The 15,224-nt window shown below is 35.5% G+C and overlaps 1 protein-coding gene across 1 annotated transcript in view; it reads right to left on the bottom strand.

Moving 5' to 3' along the window:
* Window positions 1-15,224, bottom strand: part of SPATA1 (spermatogenesis associated 1) — a 49,773-nt gene that overhangs the window by 26,995 nt on the left and 7,554 nt on the right. The window contains 4 exon segments of the mRNA XM_040470797.1: window positions 974-1,202; window positions 1,297-1,350; window positions 4,426-4,543; window positions 5,981-6,087. Of these exon segments, the coding sequence (XP_040326731.1) occupies window positions 974-1,202; window positions 1,297-1,350; window positions 4,426-4,543; window positions 5,981-6,087 (508 nt within the window).

Genomic DNA, 15,224 nt, shown 5'->3' with positions numbered 1-15,224 from the left:
ATTTTTTTCCCAGGTATTTTTTCCCTTTAACCTTTTAAGTGATATTATGACTGGAAAGCAATATTTAACACTGTAGTAGAGAGAAGACTCGATCAAGAAGGAAGTAAAGATTCTCACTGAGCATCTTGCTGACATCAAATAATAAAGTAGGTGGATCTCATCCACATTTCTATCAGAAATAGTAAAACACATCAGAAGAGTAAATACTAAATGGACCTATGATTAAAGAAGGTGTTAAGTTTGAATTATCATTGGATATAGCATAAACTTAGCATATAAGAATGGTTATAATTGAAGATGGAGAAAAATGTTAGTGGTTAAGAACGTCTATATTTTGCAGCTGTAATGGATGTTGCCATTAACTGGGGGGTGGGGGTCATTTCAGTTATAAATATTTAATATATCTGCTTTTCCATCACAGTTTATTTCCCATAGGCATTATTTTTTTCAATAGGTTCTTAGACAATAGTTCCACCTTTATATATTTGTTTAATTATCTACCACTTTTTAAGAACTGAATTAATTGATGAAAGTAATCAGATAAAAATTTACAATTCTTTGAAATACAAATGTTGCCCAGCATTAAAATTGTTTTGCTTCTGTTTGATACTATTTTCGTGGCTAAGATCCTTCTCACTTATAGTAATAATACCAGGGTTCTATGCAGTAATCACTTCCTTTCTCCTTCAGCCTTAACTATCTGAAACTATTATAAAAGAAGGTAGTGGCGTTTATTTATGTGCTATAAGTATTTTGACTTGATTTTTAACATAGTACTTAAATTGCATTTTTTTTCTCTCACTTGGTGAAACTATTTTTAAAAATCCCCCAATGGACTTGTAGCTTTCCTTTTATAAGGAAGCTAGATTTGCCACATTTGTAAGGCTAGATTTGCCCAGAATTTGCTCACCGACCTGACTACTAAAATGTACTATAATAACCTCTTTGTTTTTCCCATTCCAGTTGAAATCACCTTCTTCTCGATTCTTGTTAAGAAGCTCTTTCAAAGTGTTTACTAAAAAACTGGGATCTGTTCCAGGTTCTTCCTTCAGCAAAGTTACACTAACTGGTCTGTGGATTATTCCATCAGCCTCAGCAACACCGGTATTAGTCTGCCGCTCATCTAAAGAAACTGTTGATGCTGAATAAATATTTCCTAAGTGATCCATTATAGGAAGCAAATATAATTCTGGCTGAAGAGCCTAAAACACATAGGAAATTTAAAAAAATAGCTTGTAATTTAAAAAACAGTTAAGTTAAAAAATTAGCATAAGTTTAAAATGTCACATTACATACATATGGAGGAACAAATGACTTGAGTTTCAGTTCTGATTCTTGCTTTGCCTTCACTTAGAAACAAATAAATGAGGAAAAAAATAAAGCTTTTGTATGTTTTCAATTATTTTTAGTCCAACTTTTTTTTTTTGCAGAAGGCACATATCTGTGACATACAAATCAAACTTAAAAGCTGATAACTGAGGTTAGAGTCTAGAAAATGTAGAATATAATCCTATTTCTATTCACTGTACAAAACATAAAAGAAATTCCATGTCATTTAGTCATAATGACTATGGCTATCACTTGCATGGACTCAGTATATGCTAAGCACTATTCTAAGTGCCCTACATGTAATAGCTCAGTTAATCTCCACAGTTCCATGTGATGGGCACACGTTTTGGTTCACAGACAACAAGAGTGAGGCAAAGAGAAGTTAAATAACTTGTCCATGATGTTATAACTAGGAAGTTTCCAAGTTTGGACTCAAAACCAGGAAATCTGGCTTCAGAGTCCAAAGCTGTATACTTTATTTCCTAAATACATAACCCATGGAGTTCATCTGTTATTCATCCATCCATCCATTCATTCATTCAACAAATATTGAGGGCATAGTATGGGTCAGGCAGTATTCTCTATGGTAGGAGATATAACAGTAAACAACGCAGAGTTCTTGCTTTCATGTAGCTTCTATTCTACTTACGAGAACAGATGTTAAAGAAACATGATTTAGAACAGTGATATGTGATTTATGAAAACAAAAGAGTGATGGAATACAGAGTAATTTAAGAGCAAGAATATCTAAAAAGTAGGTGGTCAGAGAAGGCCCTTTGGAAAAGATAATACTTGAGCTTGAGACTTGAATTATGAAAAGATGAAGCAAGCTATTTGAAAATCAAGGGGAAGTAATTTCCAGGCAAGTTCAAAGAACATAAATCAGAACAGAGTTTGCTATATTTGAGGACCACACAAAGATTTTTGTGGTTAAAATGGAAAATCAAGGAGAAAAATAGCAGTAGATGAAATCTAAGAAGCAGCTTATTCCTTAGGCCCTCCGTATCTCTGGCCTAACCACGGCAAGTCTCCTAGTTATAAACTCTGCCTCTAGTCTCTTAAGGCTCTCATCATGTCACCTTTTGATCAAAAACTCCAATGCTTCAGAAACAAACAAAACTCATTAATCTGGCATTCAAGAACTTCAACAAATGACTTTACAACTTGTTCTCTACTATTTCTTTTCACACCATGTTCCAATTTAAAAAAAAGAAAAACTCCACTCTTTCTTAGCTGCCTGCTTTTTCCACTATGCTGCTCATTCTATTTTCTCTTCTCAGAAAGCTTTCCCCACCCAACATCTTTGCAAGATCAAGTATTTATCTTACAAACTCCAAACTGAATATATCTCTTCTTTGTCAAAGTTCTCCATCTCCCCTCTTCTCCTGCTGGAAGTAATCCCTTTTTCTTCTGAATATACAAAATATGCTAATTTAATTTCTCTCCACCACTACACTGAATACTCTTTAAGGGAAGGATCCATATCCAATTCTTTTTTCTCATTTTGTTTGTAGAAAAACATCAATAAATATTTGTTGAAAACAGTAAAATATTAGAAGAATTTTGGAAGTTCACTTAAATTACCTTCCAACCTAGGATTCTGTGATTGATATTGTGTAATTTTAGATATCATGAAAAAGAATAAAAAGTTATGAGAACTGTTCTTATTCTTCTTTGAGAAAAACTTAATGAGTAAATTAAGAATCTACCATACTGAATAGAACTCAAGTGACAAAAACTTCAAATCTAGCTGCTGATCCTGAGAATTCCACATAGAAAATTCCTTAATAGTACTACTTTGGAGGGAAATGTTTATTTTTTTTCCATTATCATTCATTATTTGTCCAATAAACATTTAGATGTCTTTAAGAGCTAAACACCTTGCTAGGTACTGTATAAATACAATAGTGAATAAAATAAAGTCCCTGCTCACAGGAAGCTATAGTCTAATGGCAGAGTCAGATGTTAAATACATAATCACATAAATACATAATAATGACATAATATGTTAACCAGAGTGGAATAGGAATATACTGACTTTTTGTTTAAACATGGAAAGTCTTGATTAAAGAAAGAAACCTCATGTTGATATGAGAAACCAGAAACTTTTGAGATCCAATGGCTTAAGAATTAAGAATTTCAGCTGGAGAAACTGAGAAAAGCCTGCCATTAAATCATAGAAACTACAAATAGGATTGTTCAAGAGATAATAGCTGAAACCCCCAAAATATATGTACATATGCTGGAGTCCTATCATTTCACACCAAATGAAGCTAGCTGTGGCCCAAACAATGAGGATCCATTTCTGTCCAGAACACAAGTACTTATTTAAAATGTTTTTAAACCTATCATTTAAATTTAAAAATACAGGGGCGCCTGGGTGGCACAGTCGGTTAAGCGTCCGACTTCAGCCAGGTCACGATCTCGCGGTCCGGGAGTTCGAGCCCCGCGTCAGGCTCTGGGCTGATGGCTCAGAGCCTGGAGCCTGTTTCCGATTCTGTGTCTCCCTCTCTCTCTGCCCCTCGCCCGTTCATGCTCTGTCTCTCTCTGTCCCAAAAATAAATAAACGTTGAAAAAAAATTAAAAAAAAAATTTAAAAATACATATTACTTATACAATCACATTTTAATTTTGTCTTCCTTTTCTTCCCAAGGAAACGCACACCTGAAAATATCCCCATCATTTTAGTGTCCAATAATATGCTAATAAGACCCATCTTTTTTTTTTAATGTTTATTTTTGAGAGAGAGAGAGAGAGAGAACGAGTGGGAAAGGGGTAGAGAGAGAGGGAACAGAGGTTCCAAAAAGGGCTCTGAGCTGACAGCAGTGAGCCAGACGCAGGGCTCATTCTGAACTCAGGAACTCAGGAACCTTAAGATCATCACCTTAGCCCTAGTTGGTTGCTCAACCAACTGAGCCACACAGGTGCCCCACAACCCATCTTTTCTTAATGATCTATGTATTTAGTTATACTGTCATTTCATTATGATTGATATTACTTATCTCCTGTTAAGAAGCTGAGTTGATAAGCATTTAAGAAACATAATTTCTTAAGGTATGCTTTCTTTAATCAAAAATAAAAAATAAGAAAACTTACCACAGCTAGATTATTTCCAATGCATTTCAGAAATAAAAATTTTTCTGCAACAGCATCTTCACCAAGGAACTCACTGAGACGCTCTCTCAGGGCTTGTAAAGTAAGGTGAGGAGATACTCTGAAATATGACATTGCTTTATAATGTAAAATGAAATAGGTTTCAGCTATACTACACATTTGATAACATTAGTCAGCTATCTCAAAAATAAATACTAATTTAATATATCATATATGACTTAATATATTGTGGCTTTATATTGCCTGGCACTTTGTAAAACTTCAGGAAATTTTAAAAAATGATTATACAAATAAATACTGTTTACAAAAGCCCTTTCTGTACTGAAAGGAAAATGCTTGCCTATTTTTCTCATCCACATCTAAATGGTATTATTTTTTAAAAATCTTTGTTATGGAACCTACATATTTTTTTACACATATATTAAAGAATGATTTACCCACAGATAAGTATTTTGGAAGTTTGACAAGACTAGCTGGTGCTTAAAAATTTCTTTGATGATCAAATGTTGTCAGACTCTACACTTTTGCTCATTTGGGGATACTTCATCACTCAAAATCTAAAATTTAAAGCCATCATTTATGCTATTTTTTTGAGTTCTTGTTATTCTAGGATCTTATGGGAAACATTATATAACTAATTCATTCAACCAACAAGTATTTACTGAGCACCCAGTATGTGTCAGGCATTGTTCTAAGGAATGGGAATATGGCAATCAACAAGAGAGACAAAAATCTCTGCCCTTACAGACTTTACAATCTAATGATGGGAAAGAAAAAATTAACAAAATAAGAAAAACATATAAATTATAAGACATTGCTAAGTACTATGGAGAAAAGTAAAGCAGAGAAGGAAGCGTAGCTACAGTTTAAAATATAGTGATCAGAGATCTAAACAAAAAAGTAATATTGGAGTAAAGACCTGAAGATGAGTGAGATAGGATACATAAGGGCTGAAAGAGCATTCTAGATTAAGAGAACAGCAAGTACAAGTGTCCTGAGGTCCATGTCTGATGTGTTCTAGAACAGAAAAGAGACTGGTATGCTTGAAGTGATGGGGAAGATAAGGAATAATGTCATGTATGCTTCTGTGAATGTGAAAATACACATACATATAAATGTACACACACATATACTTATATTCTGTTTCTTTTTGAAAAAGTCATTGTGGATACACTGGTTTAACCACTATTCACAGCTTTTCAACAGGTTTCTAATTTCAGATAATTTCTCTCTATATTCTTTTTGTGTGTAACCACAGTAATATACCAGTTATACCTTTTCTGGGTGGCAGTATTATGGTTAAGTGACATCTGTTCTTCCAGTACTTATTAACTGTTATATAACATTATTTATTGATAGTATTAAGTTAGAAACTGGATCCATAACATGGACCAGAATTTTTCACTTATAATCTAAATTTCAAACAAACAAACAAACAAACAAACAAACAAAAAAAACAACCCATTTTTCTCTGCAGAAAAAAAAAAAAAGAGATTGCTTTTTCAGGCACATCATAACATGACCACAAAATACTTGCCTTATAAATCCAGCTGAAATGAATTTGTTAACAACTTCTATTGAAATGGTATTTAGCTTATAGTTCCATGATCCTTCAGGGACATAAAAAACATGAAGTTCCACCAACTGAATAAATTGAGAAGACATCAGTTAAAATATTTTTAAAATGGAAAAAATCAACTGATGTCCTCTAGAATTTTAAAGTTAATAATCATAATTGAAATAAACATGGAATACATGTATCCTTCTGAACAAACACAAAAAAGAAAATGAAGAGCCAAAATTTTAAGTTGGCTACTTGGCACTTACAGCACATCTTCTCCCTAGAAACAATGTCATAGATGTGGTCCTAAGGTACCATAACATCCCTGACATACAGTGTTCTTTCTGTGGCTTGAAGTAAGAGTCGCAGACCACCAAGATCAGTTTTCTGATTACCAACCTTTCCGTCTCCCTCGATCCCCACCTACTCAGTTCTGTTATAGTGATCTTGTGGAATCCTTATACTTTACATATTGTTTCCCTAACATTGTTGTGATGATTGCTAGTTCTCAGCAACTGCAACTGTGCAATTCTCAACTGTGGTCTGGGAAATATTTTTGTTTCCCAGAATTCTAGGAAGAACCTATTCCTGACAGTGATGGGGGAAGAAATGGTTGTTCTTGTGTAGGGCATGTCTGCCAGCTTAGCTTATCTGTACTTTTAATACCATTTTCTTGGGGGCACCTGGGTGGCACAGTGGATTAAGCGTCCGACTCTTGGTTTGGACTCAGGTCATGATCTCATGGGTTCCTGGGTTTGAGCCCCACATCTGGCTCCGCATTAACAGTGCAGGGCGTGCTTAGGATTCTCTCCCTCTCCCTCTCTCTCTCTCTGCTCCTTTTTCATGCTCTCTCTCCAAATAAAATAAATAAACTTTAAAAAATTAATAAATACTATTTTCTTTTTTTTTTAAACATTAAAAAGTTATTTTTAATGTTTATTTATTTTTGAGAGAAACAGAGCACAAGCAGGGGAAGGGCAAAGAGAGAGGGAGACAAAGAATCTGAAGCAGGCCCCAGGCTCCAAGCTGTCAGCACAGAGCCCGACATGGGGCTGGAACTCATCAACCATGAGTTCATGACCTAAGCCAAAGTCAGACACCCAACCGATTGAGCCACCCAGGTGCCCCAATACCATTTTCTTTTCTATTAATGTTTTGTTAAACCTCAATTAGAATCCTTCCACTTAGATGAATATTTAGATTACCACAACAGAAACAAAACAATTAGAGCAAATATAGTCTTATCTTTTAGTCTAATGAAGTTTGTTATTCATTGCATATTAAAACTCAAATGATTATACTTTACAGTATTAAATACCTGAATAAAACTTTAAAAATTTGATTATGACCTACCATTAATATTAGTAATTTTTATAGGAGATAAAATTGGTTCTTGAACTGAATGTTTTGCTCAAGTTGTTTTTATAGACCAAGTAAATTACTTCTATACATTTGATGTGTGTATAGATCTGCTGTAGTTTGAAGTTTGCCATATGCTGTATTTTGAATACTAGAGCATTTAAAAGATAATTTCCTAACTATACTATACTATTCACAGCTAACACTACACTATACTATTTTTTTTTAAGTTTATTTATTTTGAGAGAGAGAGAACGCAAGCAGTGTAGGAACAGAGAAAGAGGGAGAGAGAGAATCCCAAGTGTTGGGCTTGAATTCACGAACTGTGAAATCATAACCAGAACCAGAATCAAGAGCCGGACACTTAATGACTGAGCTAACTGGGCACCCCTACACTATACTATTAATACTATAATATTTAATAGCTACATGATTAAATATTTGTAAAACTTTCAGAAGCCTTTAGTAAATATGACCTTATCCTTTATATAAATGCATTAATATTTTACAGGAGAAAAAATATTTATTGAACTAAACATTTTTACTTTGTTTTTATAAACAAAGTAAATTCTGTCAATATTTCTATAATTCATGAACTATAAATCAAAGTGCCTGTATAGATTTAATTCCATAATTGAGTGAGTAGGCAATACAGAGAAAATATAGTTAAAACATTTCTTGGACTTTGAAACATTTTGTGATATAAAATAATTTATAGTGGATTTGTGTTTATTTATTCCCTCAACAAATATTTACTGAATGTCTACCATGTGCCAGCACTGGTCTAGGCATTAGAGATATGCAGTGAGTAAGAAAAAGATCCTTGCTTGTGCATAACTCTACCTTCAAATGAGGTAACAGGACGAGAAGAAGAGTGAGGCAAGTGAGGCACTCACCTCAGATGCAAAATTTAAGGCTGCAACAAAACCTCCGTAATCAAGATAAATACAACATTAAAAAAAAAAAAAAAACCTATTCAATGTAAAAACTTTCATGATAAGCAAAATATCAAAAATTTAAATAAAGAGAGAAATTAATACTACTATTACAGCCTTAAGCAAAAGGAAAAATATGAACCTCAATACATGTTTCTTAAAAGAAATACATTTCTGGGGGCACCTGGGTGGCTCAGTTGGTTAAGTGTCTGACTCTTGGTTTCAGCTCAGGTCATGATCTCATGGTTCATGGGTTTGAGCCCCGCACTGGGCTCTGTGCTGACAGCTCAGAGCCTGAAGCCTGCTTCAGATTCTGTGTCTCACTCTCTCTCTGCCCTTCTCCTGCTCACGTTCTCTCTCTCTCAAAAGTAAATAAAACAAAAAACAAACAAAAATTCTTAATGGTTAACTTTTTCCAGAATAACAAAGTAGTTGAAAAAATACTGAGAATTTTAAAAGTATATACTAAAACTCACAACATTATTTTAAGGTTAAATATTCTATTTATACCAAAACATGAATTTATTATAATTTTACTTTTCTGGCTTTCATGGAAGCATCTCATCAATAATGTTTTCATCAAAACTACTAACCATTAAAAAATACATTAAAAGGTATATTTATAGGCACATATTTTTGCCTTTTGCCTCAGGTTCCAAAATGGCCTATCAGATTCTGTTTCTCTTTAAAATGCTATTAGGATTTCTTTTGCATCAATTTTTTCATTAAAAAAACTTGTATTGAATTATTTATCTTAATTATGGAGGGGTCTTTTGTGTGTGTGGGGGGGGCTTAAATTTTGCACCTCAGGCAAGTGACTCATTTGCCTCAGACTAGACCCAGGTCTGTGAGGGCACAGACAATAAACAGTAAATACAAAACACGGGTAAATTATATAGTACATTAGAAAGTGGTCAGTACTGAAAAAAAAGAATAAGTAGAGCAGGGTGAGGAAAACTGGGAAGATAAAAGAGGAAGTAGGTTTCAGTGTTTTGTTTTGTTTTGTTTTAATTTGAGAGAGAGAGAAAGAGAGGGACTCTCAAGCAGGCTCCAACACAGAACTGTGAGATCATGATGTGAGCCGAAATCAAGAGTTGGTCGCTCAACTGACTGAGCTACCCAGGCGCCCCAGAAAAGGTGAGATTTAAGTAAAGACTGCAGGTGAAGAAGAAATTAGATGAGTGATGATGTAGAAGTAAAAAGTTCCAAGAAGAATTAAAGCAAAGGTCTTAAGGTGAGAAAGTGCTAGTATGATTAAAGCAGAGAGAGTGAGGAAGAGAGTAGTAAAAGATCAAGTAAGAAAAGTGAGGACAAGGAACAAATTAAATAGCGTCTTCCAGGCCACTGTAAGCTCTTTATCTTAGAAAATGAGAAGCCAATTCAGGGTTTTAATAGAAGCACATCTGACATTCATTTTAGATTCTTATTATTTTAATATGAAAAATTCTAAACATACATACAAATAAAAGGAATACTACAAAGACCCAAATACCTACTACTTAGATTCAAAAGTAAACATCATGCCACATTTACTTCTTCTCCCCCCCCCCCCCCCACCTCTTTTTTTAAAGGCGACTGCCACATGCAGCACCTTATTTGGATGTGTCTGAAGTCTTGGAAACTTGACTACCCTGCCTTCTACAATCGGACCTTGAGAGCTTGTTTGGAGGTTCTAGCAGGGGAGCAGAACTACTTGTATACCCTTTGACTGAAGAATGATCCTCCTCTATAGGGAAGGTCGTCCTCCTCAACCCAGCACACAACTTTTGGAGGGACACATATGGAGTTGTGAGAGAGAAAGGGGACACCCACCTGTCCAGCCAGATCAGTCCAATCAACCTTGGTCATCAATGGGGTGACAGATGTCACAACCATATTGTCCTCAATCCTCTCTCCCTCCCTTAACAAACCATTCAAAGTAATCAGACATCATAAAAATATAATCCTAAATACTTTTGCATCCATCTCCTAAAAATAAGGACTTGTCTAATTTTTCACATTTTCACATTTAAGAGAATTAACAGTTCCTTAATGTAAAATAATATCCATTCCACATTCAAATTTCCTTAATTGTCCATTTGTTCTCAGAATGTTTTTCAGTCTAGAATCCAATCAAGGATAACACACTGCATTGGGTTTGTCACATCTTTAAAAATCTTAATCTGCAAGTTTTCCAGACCTTCTCCCCCACCCCCTCTTAATGGCATTAACTTTTTAAAGAGACTGGGTAGTTGTTTTAAGGAATGTTTTGCATTATGAATTTACCTTATTAACTCCTTAGGATACATTTAACTTAATTCTCCAATTCCTCTCTTTTTTTTAGCATAGTATGGTTTCTTTTTTTAATCTTTTTTTTTTATCATGAAAAGTGTATCCTGTAATCTCCATCTCCTATTTTCCTCATTCCACCCCTTGTTTCTATAGTTTTTGTTTTCTATAGCTAAGAGTCTGTTTCTTGGTTTCTTTTTTTCCTTTGCTCATTTACTTTGTTTCTTAAATTCCACATACAAATAGGATCACATGGTATTTGTCTTTGACCTATTGTGCTAAGCATTATACTGTCTAGCTCTATGCATAGTGTTGCAAATAGAAAGATTTCATTCTTTTTAATGGCTGTATAATATCTCATTGTATATGTGTGTGTACATACACACACACATATAATCACTTTTTTTATATATGCAAAATCACTCCTTTATCCAATCACCTGAGCTGCTTCCATAATTTGACTATTGTAAATGATGCTGTAATAAACACAGGGGTGCATGTATCCCTTTGAATTAGTGTTTTTGTATTCTTTGGATAAATACCCAGTAGTGAGATTACTGGATTGAAGGATAATTATATATATTTTTTAATTTTTTTCAACGTTTATTTATTTTTGGGACAGAGAGAGACAGAGCATGAATGGGGGAGGGGCAGAGAGAGAGGGAGACACAGAATCGGAAACAGGCTCCAGGCTCTGAGTCATCAGCCCAGAGCCTGACGCAGGGCTCGAACTCACGGACCGCGAGATCGTAACCTGGCTGAAGTCGGACGCTTAACCAACTGCACCACCCAGGCGCCCCTATATTTTTAATTTTTTTGAGGAATCTTCATAATGTTCTGCACAGTGACTGCACCTATTTACACAGGGTTCAAACTCACAGATTGTGAGATCATGACCTGAGCCAAAACCAAGAGTCGGATGCACAATCAACTGAGGCACCTAGGTGCCCCACCCATAGCATTTTTCACAGAACTAGGACAAACAGTCCTAAAATTTGTATGGAACCACAAAAGACCTCAAATAGCCAAAGCAATCTTGAGAAACAAAAACAAAACTGGAGGAATCACAATTCCAGATTTCAATTCATTTTATAAAGAAGTAGCAATTAAAACAGTATAGTACTGACATAAAAATAGACACATAGATCAGTGGAATAGAACAGGAAAGCCAGAAGTCCATTATTATATGGTTAATCTTCAACAAAGAAGAAATGAATATTCAATGGGAAAAAAAGTTCTTCAACAAATGGTGTTGGGAGAACTGGACAGCCACATGCAAAAGAATGAACCTGGACCACTTTCTTTCACCTTCTTTAATTTCTTGGTTGATCCATTCGTTGTTTAGCAGCACGCTATTTTAACCTCAATGTATTTGTGCTCTTTACAGATTTTTTTCCTGTGGTTTTCTAGTTTTAGAGCATTGTGGTCAAAAAAGATGCACAGTAGGACTTTGATTTTTTAAAATTTGTTGAGACTTCTTTTGTGACCTAATCTATCTGGAGAGTGTTCTGTGTGCACTTGAAAAGAATGTGTACTCTGCTGTTTTAGGATAGAATGTTCTGAATATATGTTAAATCCATCTGGTCCAGTATGTTATTCAAAGCCACTATACCTTTGTTGATTTTCTATTTGGATGATTTGTCCGTTGATTTAAGTGGGGTGTTAAAGTGCCCCATTATTGTATTATTATCAATTATTTCCTTTATGCTTGTTATTAACTGTTTTATGTATTTCTGTGCTAAGTTGGGTACATAAATATTATTATATAGTGTCCTTTCTTGTCTTGTTACAGTTGTTTTAAAGTCTTATTTTGTCCAATGTAAGTATTGTTATCCCAAGTTACTTTTGACATCCATTTTCATGATAAATATTTCTCCAGCCCCTCACTTTCAACCTGCAGGTGTCTTTTGGTCTGAAATGGGTCTCTTGTAGGCAGCATATTGATGGGTCTTATTAATTCATCCACTCCGTCACTGTATGTCTTTTGATAAGAGCATTTAGTCCATTTACATTCAAAGTAATTATTTATAGGTATGTATTTATTTCCATTGTTATTTGTTTTATGGTTATTTCTACAGATTTTCTTTGATCCTTCTCTTGTTCTCTTTTACAGTGTGTTGGCATTCTTTAGTGATAGACTGGATTCCTTTCTCTTTATTCTTTGCATATGTATTACTGGTTTTTGATTTGTGGTTATTATTAGTTTTGTATATAACATCTTCTGCATATAGCAGTGTATATCAAGTTGATGGTCAGTTTAAGTCTAAACCCATTGTTTTTCCCCTCACCCCATTTTAGGTATATGGTATCATACTTTACATCTTTTTATTTTATGAGTCCTTTGATATTTATGATATCAATATTATAAAACAGAAATATTTATTTTTACTGCTTTTCTGCTTTCTACTTTCCATACTCTCACTTATGGTCTTCCCTTTCCACTCAAAGAGTCCCCTTTAATATTTCTTGTAGGGCTGGTTTAGTATTCATGAACTCCTTTAGTTTTTGTCTGAGAAACTCTTTCTCTCTCCTTTTATTCTGAATTATAGCCTTGCTGGATAGAATATTCTTGGTTGTAGATTTTTCCTTTCACCACTTTGAATATATCATGCCACTCCTTTCTGGCCTGCAAAGTTTCTGCTGAAAAATTCACTGATGGCCTTATGGGGTTTCCTTTGTATTTAACAGTCTTTTTTTTCCTCTTGTTGCTTAAAAACTTTTTTCTTTATCACTATTTTGCCATTTTAATTACTATGTGTCTTCACGTGGAACTCCTTGGGTTGAATATTTGGAGAGCTCTCTGTGCCTCCTGGATCTGGACATCTATTATCCTCTTCAGAATAGGGAAGTTTTCAGTTATTATTTCTTCAAGTAAATTTTCTGCCCCCTAACCTCTTCTTCTTCTTCTGAGATCCCTTATGACTATTATGCTTGATGGAGTCACTGAGTTCCCTTGCACTATTCTCAATTTGCATAATTTTCTTTCCTCTCCTTTGCTCAGCTTGGTTACTTTTCATTACTTGTCTTCCAGGTCACTAATTTGTTCCTCTGCTTCATCTAGCCTGGTATTTATTCCATCAAATATATTTTCAATTTCATTTACTGTGTTATTTATCTGTCTCTCTCTTTTTTAAATCTCTTTGTTAAGGGTCTCACTGATGTCTTCAATCTTTTCTCAAGTTTGGTAAGTATCTTTATGATCATTACTTTACATTCTCTATCAGGCATATTATTTTTAACTGTTTTGCTTTGGTCTCTTTTGGTGGATTGGTCCTGTTCTTTCATTTGGGAGATATCTCTGCCTCCCTATTTGTCCGACTTTCTGTGTCCATTTCTCTGTATTAGGAAAGTCAGCTTTCCTAATACTGCTCTTAACAATAACAGTCTTATGAAGAAGAGGTCCTATAGTACCTTGCAGTACAGTGTCCCCTGTTCCTCAGGGCCTAGTGTTTCAGGGAATGTTTCCTATGTGCATTGCATGTGCTCTGCTGTTGAGTCCTAGCATCTTACTTCCTTCAGTCCAGTTGTCTGCAGAGGCTCTCTTTGCCTATTGTGGTCCTCAGCAGGAGTGGCATACACTTTAACATGGTGTGTAGTAGTCAGCTTGTGAAATGGGATCTGCCCCTCCTGCTCCCAGAAATGAGGCCCTGCCAAATGTATGTGTCAGGAGATTTGGTGTTGGCAGGGTTTGCACCAGTCTTCTGGGGGAGGAATGTGCAATGTGGGGACTGAGGTAGGTGTGACTGGGAAGGGCTGATCTGCCAAAGCATGAGGGGGCAGGACTCAGTACAAGCAAGTTAGGTAACGAGTGTAGGCACCACCCTGGTTCCCACAGGTGGCCAGTATTTATTCCAGAGGAGGGGGAACAGGGAAGGGAAATGGTGCCTGTCTGCTCCTTTTCCTGGAGGCGTCTCTCAGTAATCCCTGTGTCTCTGGGTCACACTCTGTGATGACAAATCACTCACCCTCCCACTTCCCCTGACATGTCTCAAACCATGTCTACCCTGTGTCTTCATGGACTGTTTGTTGTGCTCTTTATGGGTGGGGCTTTCTACAGCCCTCTATACTCTTCCAGAGTACAGTATGCTGATTTTTTAAAATTCCAGGCTTTAAGTCCCTTTGGTTGTAAGAACTCAAGAAATTTGGCCCCTCTCATTTTCAAAGGCAAATATTATGGGGATTCATCCTCCCTGTTTGTAGGTGCCCCAGTGTGAAAGTCTGTTTCTGCCTTTCTCTACACCTCTCCTTCTCCACCAAAGATGGCCATAGTCCCTTTTGCTCCTAGACCCTGTCTTTGCCCTTCCTACCTCCTTTGATGTGGCCTCTTCCCTACCTTAGTTGTAGAGTTTGTTCTTCCAGTCTTTATTAGGTAGTTTTCTTGGTTATTTACAATGATGTGTTATCTAGTTGTATCCTTGGATGAAGCAGGCTTAGGGTCCTCCTACTCTACTATCTTCCCAGCCAACCTTGTTCAACAAGCGTTTTTGAAACAAAGACTTCCCTCTTGTAAACAGTTAACTGTGTATAGTCTTCAACTGACACAAATTAGTCAGCTGGGGGCAAGAATACTTTATAAATGGTGCCCTGTATTTCATTTTGCCTTTCAATAGGACACATACAATGTTCTACTTCCAAAGTTTACTATATTCAATAACTAT

The sequence above is a fragment of the Herpailurus yagouaroundi genome, unplaced genomic scaffold (genome assembly GCF_014898765.1).
Source record: "Herpailurus yagouaroundi ecotype Mexico unplaced genomic scaffold, PumYag 77, whole genome shotgun sequence".
Lineage (NCBI taxonomy): Eukaryota > Metazoa > Chordata > Mammalia > Carnivora > Felidae > Herpailurus > Herpailurus yagouaroundi.
The sequence above is the reverse complement of the archived record's forward strand: the minus strand, read 5'-3'. Positions and strand labels throughout refer to the sequence as shown.